The sequence below is a fragment of the Eurypyga helias genome, unplaced genomic scaffold (assembly GCF_000690775.1).
Source record: "Eurypyga helias isolate BGI_N326 unplaced genomic scaffold, ASM69077v1 scaffold9534, whole genome shotgun sequence".
Taxonomy (NCBI): domain Eukaryota; kingdom Metazoa; phylum Chordata; class Aves; order Eurypygiformes; family Eurypygidae; genus Eurypyga; species Eurypyga helias.
In genome coordinates, this window is record NW_010246806.1 from 35,815 (window position 1) to 42,265 (window position 6,451).

Below are 6,451 nucleotides of genomic sequence, written 5' to 3' on the forward strand. Positions count from 1 at the left end.
CCCTCTCTCTCTCCCTCTCCCTCTCCCTCTCCCTCTCCCTCTCCCTCTCCCTCTCTTCTTTCCTCCATTAATTTCACCTTTCAGGACTTAAAAAGTCTTGCTGTAGGTTCATTCTAAAATATCCAAAATGAGAGGTTTGGGGTTGAAATAATAGATATTACCTGCTTTAATCATTGCTAACTTGCAGGGAAAATTTTATTTTAGAAAGAGCTGTAGACACCTAATACTATTTTCAGTATCTCAGACCAAAAATTGGAATCCCATTAGTTAACAAGGACCTTAGGAATTAGTTACTGCAGTGCTGAACTTAAGTCCCCAGCACATGATTAGCCATTGCCCTACAATGAGATTTGGCTGTACAATTCCTCTTTTCTTAAGACTTTCTGCAGGAACATACCTTTTTCCACCCTTGCAAGGTACAGTTTTTTCAGGCCAATACTACCACCTTGCAGTAGAAAGAGCATGTTGAGACCTACTCTCTTCCTCTAAGTCTGAACAGTGCCAAGCACACATTTGGTGCTCAGTAACTAATAACATCTTTGCATGGCAGTGTGAGATTGCATTTGGAAACTGGACTGATGAAAGCTCTCCATCTCCAACACAGAAAATTATCTTTGCTTTGCATTGCATTAAAACAACTCTAAAGATATCATGAGATACCTTTTAGCTAGTTAAACTTTTTACCTTTTACTGAAAAAAAGGAGACAGAAAAAAAATCTTATGTTTAAGAGTAAAAGCCAGTTTCGAATTTCTGGGATTTCTTCTTTTTTAGAGAACATATTATCTGAAACAATTACTTTTTGTTATTGCAAACACTTGCCTTTTGGGTAGTCTCTCAAGCTGCGCAGTGTGAACATTTTATCAGAATCTGTGTACTACCACCCACATTCTACTCATAGACTAGTTTTTAAGGATTTGACTAAGTCTTTGACCACACTATACAGCAATGTGGGCTGTGGGACATCTTCTAGGCCTGGCCCACCAACATCCTCCAAATAGGGAATACACTTCCATATGCAATGGACTGCTGGTCCAGACATCCAAGGGTGTCTGCATGGAAACTAGGAGAGAGCAGGGGCATGAGGGGACACAAGTACACCTGGCTCTCACGCCAACATGAAGTCAGGACCACCAGGATACCACTACCTGGTTCTAAAGCCTAGGCATAATCTAATAAAGTCTGTATCTAAAGACAATCTGCTCTTGTGAGTATAGGGGCCCACACCTTCACTGAGGAGAAAAAAACAAACAAACAAACAAAAAACCTCAACCCCAGAATTAGGGATCTACACATTCAGAGATCAAAAGCTGGTTTCTACAGGACTGTAGTGGATGACTGTCACACCCAGGATGATGATTCCCCCTTTGTTTCCCATAGCATCCATGAGTTTTGATCTACAGAAGGAGTTTTGTTGGAAGGTGAAAAAGGCAAGGAAAATGTCTAACAGTCCTTCAAACCCAAGGAGTCATGCTGGTGTTCCCTGCCATGTATCACACATACACTGGGTTCTCTAACACTCAAGGCAGTAGAGACATGGTTGCTCTCAGCCCAGGAGTAAGTTTCTTTCTCTCCACTGACCCCCTCTAGAGAGTGCAGAGCAGTGCTGTGTAAGACAGGGTATTTGGCAAATGGACAAGCACCACAGGGTTGAATTACTGTGGTTTATTTCCCAAATTTCCTGTCACTGATCAACACGTACAAAACATATTAGTATGTATCATTAAGAATTTTTTCTTAAGACAACTCACATATGTGAAAAAAAATAAAACAGCCCACACTGCCACACCCAAAGACCCCAAAGAAATGCTAAACATGACCTGAAATCTTTTAAATCCTTCAACAGACTTTAGTAGCTGCCTGTCTGCACAGAACAAAAGTCTCCTCTCTCTTTTCTAACCAATACATGGTCCCGGAATTGACCCTGAAAAAAGAAATCTGTTCTTGCAAATACTGCTCACACTGTATTGTATGAGCAATACATCAGCCGAAATGCCAAATTAATTTTCACATTACCATTTGTTATGACAACTACAAAGAAGTGTTTGGGGTCTTTTTCTCTCCTCAGATGAAATCCTTTAAATCGATCCTTTGTTTTAACAACTAGGAAGAGGACATTTTTCTAATGCAAGACATTCTGAGGCAAAATCATGTCCTTTATCTGATCCAAAAGCTGAATACCCTTTTTACGTAGAATCTCTGGTGTGCACTTTCCAGCCTAGGAGGGTTGATTAGAGTTTGTTCAGTTTTCATAATTACATGATATTTAACACTGAATGAATAGCAATGCAGCAGTCATGATGGTTCAAGGCTTTAAGGCATTCTGTGACAACACAATGTTTCTGATGGTATAATTTGCTCTTGAGTAGATGGAAAAACTTGAGAGTTTCATACCAGTCTCTCCCCTGAATTTCATGGCAGTGAAATTTATGCTAATGACTGGGGAATGGGCAATTTTGGGGGGTTCTTTCTCGGGGTCACATGCATCCTGACCAAGGGTTCTTCAGGATGGAGTTACCAAGACCTCTTGTTTTCTTCTGTTGATTACTTTTTTAGTATTCAGCTTATTGTGAACATTTAAAGTCTCCAAATTTCTTCTCTTGGTCTTGCCTTTTTCTCTTTCTGTCTTTTTGGGTGCAGAGTATCTCTTTCGGTTATCAGGTCTAAATGTAACTGTTTCCTTCCTGCTCTTCCTAAACTCTACCTTCTTTGACGTCTAACACTTTCACCCCAAATTTATTTTCTTTCCTTTTCTTTCCTGTGAAGTTTCTAAACATCCTTTTCTCTTTACTATTTCTCCTTGACTACCCCAATTAAATTTGTATGATCCAGTTTTACCTCCTTTGTATTTTTCAGTGAATTTATCTACTGTCTAAGGCCCTCCATTTTTTCCTCTGCTCTAGGAATCAACTTTCATTTAATATGTGTCCTACGTGAGCTTCCTGCCTATCTGGGAGCACTGCATACACCACACTCCAGATTGCCTTAAAACCTTGGTAGGCAGTCTGCAAAGCTCCTGTTGATCCTCCTTTCAGTAAGGTTATAATTTGTAAATAAAAGGACTTCTCTGCACTGAGCACACTTCACTTGACTGTCCCTGGTTCACGCTCAGATTCACTAAGCTTCTTCCTCAGTTATTTATGCAATATACACCACCTCTGAGGATCTACTACATCTGCATCAAAAGTTTAGCCTCACTTTATATGTACTTTGGTTATTTCTCTTTTACAGGGTTGTTCTCTTCAAGGTGCCTATTGTTATCTACATCAGGTTAATAGACAAGCAATAGATAAGTCATATATTCTGTAATGTTAGCAGTGTTAAAATGTACAAGCTTCCCATAGGAGTGTGTTTATTGCCCACAATGCAGCTCATAGCATGTGGGAATGGGATATTGCAAACTCTTTGAGAAGACATCTGTAGACATTTTGCCCAAATTTTATAAAAGCATTAAAAGAGGTATTTCAACACCTAGAACAAGAATTGGTACAATTCGGGTGAAATTCACTACTTAGAAGAGAGCCAGCATAAGACCTTTTCAATGCTTACATCCCAATCAAGTGCTCAGAGAGTAAACAATGACCAAGTCTTATCCTGGTATATTATCCCGGGATTAATTAGATCCTCAAGTATTAAACTCTTTATCCCAGTGATTTTCCATCCAAGTGCAAGGTATGGTATTTAAAATATTCATAGTATAGCACTGGGCTCTAGGATTGGGGTTGATTTCACTTGACTTCATGCCTACATCTCAGCAAGTCATCTAGCCTCCTTTTATTGCTAATGGAGAGAGAAAAGCCCATTCATGACATGAAATGTGAGCCCACTCAAATTTTTTCTAAGCAATCAACTACACTGGTGCTTGTCTTGACAACCAGAGGAACAAGTCAAGTGTTGCAAAGATGGAGTATCAGAGAAAAAGATTGTTAGGATTGAGAACATGGCCACCAGCTGATTTCTCACTGATCCTTAATTTAAGAGTTGTTTCCCCTAAATTAATTCGTCAGACATTTTGGTCTAACTCCAAACAAATCTTAGAGACAAAAGGTTAGTATGTTATTTATTCTGCAGAATTTTTAGCTCCTCATATAAAAAGAAAACGATGAGCACTTCTGCACAGCCCTGTTTGCTATAGCAGAGGTCTGGGGGTTTATTCAGCTATTTCACTGCTCCCATGGCTGCTTTGCACTATACCCCACCACTGCCACAGTAGTGTTCATGTGCATGGTCCTTTGCACAGCAGCTGTCACAGAAAGCTGAGCACACAATCACTTCTTTCTGTTTGCTCCTGTTGTTGTCGTGATTTATTAGGTACAAAGGCAGGAGACTGGCCCCGCCCAAGTCGGAAATAGAGTGTTTCACCCCAAAAGGGAGTATGGGGAATGGTGGGAGAGCTACAATGACCAGGTAAGCAAACAGCAAGTGGCCTTAGGGCAGTGTGATATGTCTGTGAACAAGAGGAGCAGCCCTGGGACAGTACCAGGCCAGATCCTCTGTCTGTAATTCCTGTGCAGCCCATATAGCATGTTTAGAAAAGAAAAAGGAAAAAGAAAGCACGTGGCCACTGCTGATTTCTATGTTCCATCTGATTGCCAAAAGAAACCTGCACTGTCTTCATCTGAGTGACCCGAACCACATGTCCTGTGTGATGTTGTCGTAACATGGTGCTTTGGGGAGGAGAAACCTTACACCTGACTCAGTAACCCCGCAGAGCAAATGTAGAGAGACAGCATTCAAGCTTGGAGCAAGCAGCTCCGGAATTTCTGGAATGGTGGTCCTGCTACTTATTAGGGGTTACATTAGGTCTGATCAAAAGAGCTTTTAAAAAGAGCAGAGAAAAAGTAATTGATGAAAATATTTTCAATATGAAAATGTTGGTTCTTCTCAGTCAAAACATCTTGGGGGAAAATGAGTTTTAGAGCAGTCTTAAGGAAACATTTCAAACAAATAGAATTCAGGACATATTTTTTCATAACATTCTCCACTTAATTTAATTTATATATTTATTTTGAATTTTGATTTGGCCATTATATACTGCATTACATTATACACCAATGTTACAATTTTAATGAATATCAAATACTACATTTTTTTCAGTGTTACTGGGATATACTGTTTCAATATGACCATTTCAGTGTTTTTGTATTGAAATGTTTCAAACTATTTAATTCTGTAAAATACTGGGAGATTTCAGGTATTAATCTCTTTTTGAGTCCAGTCAGATTCCCAAATGTTGAACTCTCCCATAACACAGAAAACCCATTTCTCCAGACATCTTCATTAATAAATGAATAAGCCGCATGTGTCACAGATGATTATAAATCTTTCATGAAGCAATACTCTTAATAAGCACTGTATCATTGCCTTGCATTCTACTACAAGTTAGAAGAATTTTATTTACCATTTATTAAAAGACCTACTCATTCCTTATTGACCCCTGTAAGGTATTAGAAATGAAGCCTTAGAGCACCGTATGACCAAATTATACCTTTACTTTTCCCAGATGCTACATCACAGGTGAACGTTATCATTGTAGGAGGGTGTTCAGTGAAAGTCTTGCACAGTGTTACGTTCCCCTCGGGAACAGCAATATTCACTCTTGTACATAAGGCCATCAACTTAATGCCACAGAGCTCACATCTAGGGGACTCCTGCTGTTCAACTAACATAGGGAACATTCATCACTGAGTGTTGTACAGAATGTATACACGCCTGTTATTTTTTGTCAGCTGGGATTCTGTCTCTTGTCTGTGTGTTGTCAGATTATTTTTCTTCCCTACATTGCATTGCTTTCAGTGATATTTATTTTTTCTTTAGAAGGTATCTGGACTCAATATATAATAGAATTTTGAAGAGCAGAAAAGTACATGTAAATGTCAGACCATATTTTGTTGTACAGTATTCAGCTCTGTTTTACCCAGCCATATATATACACTTGAAAAACTTCTTTTTTTTATATTTTATATCTTCACAGTGAAGAATCTGTTTGCATTCCAGACTGTAATCGATCTGAGTCAAGTAGAGAGGAGAAAAAGGTTCCTGTTAAAGAGGATGCCCTAACAGTCAAAAAGACTGGAAACTGTGTCAGTCTAATAGTTCCACAGCAAGACTGTCAGCTGCAAGACCTACTCAAACAGTTAAGAACACCTGCTGTTTAACACAGAGTGCAATTGCGTTTGATGGCTGTGTTTTGTTGTCTCCAGCCACAGTGTCCTGGCCAGTGGTCCTTGTCAAATTTCATGAGCTAAGTAGAGTTGTCACTAAATAGCCTTGGAACCTCCCAGGGAGAATGTAGATGTTGCAGAAAGGAAAGTGGGTGCCGTTTTCCTGCCTCAGTAAGTATCAGACCAGTGCTAGAAGTTATTGGGATGAAGTACAGATGGAAAAAGACTGGTGCAGGGGTCTGATTTTGAATAACCAAAAAAATCTCATCCTCTCACAGGACAAAGAGGT

General features: G+C 39.4%; 1 protein-coding gene across 1 annotated transcript in view; it reads left to right on the forward strand.

Moving 5' to 3' along the window:
- Positions 1 to 6,156, forward strand: part of GRM5 (glutamate receptor, metabotropic 5) — a 36,463-nt gene extending 30,307 nt beyond the window's left edge. The window contains exons 5-6 of the mRNA XM_010150537.1: positions 4,310 to 4,405; positions 5,973 to 6,156. Coding sequence (XP_010148839.1) covers positions 4,310 to 4,405; positions 5,973 to 6,156 — 280 coding nt within the window. The remainder of the gene's footprint in view (positions 1 to 4,309; positions 4,406 to 5,972) is intronic.
- Positions 6,157 to 6,451: the final 295 nt, after the last annotated feature.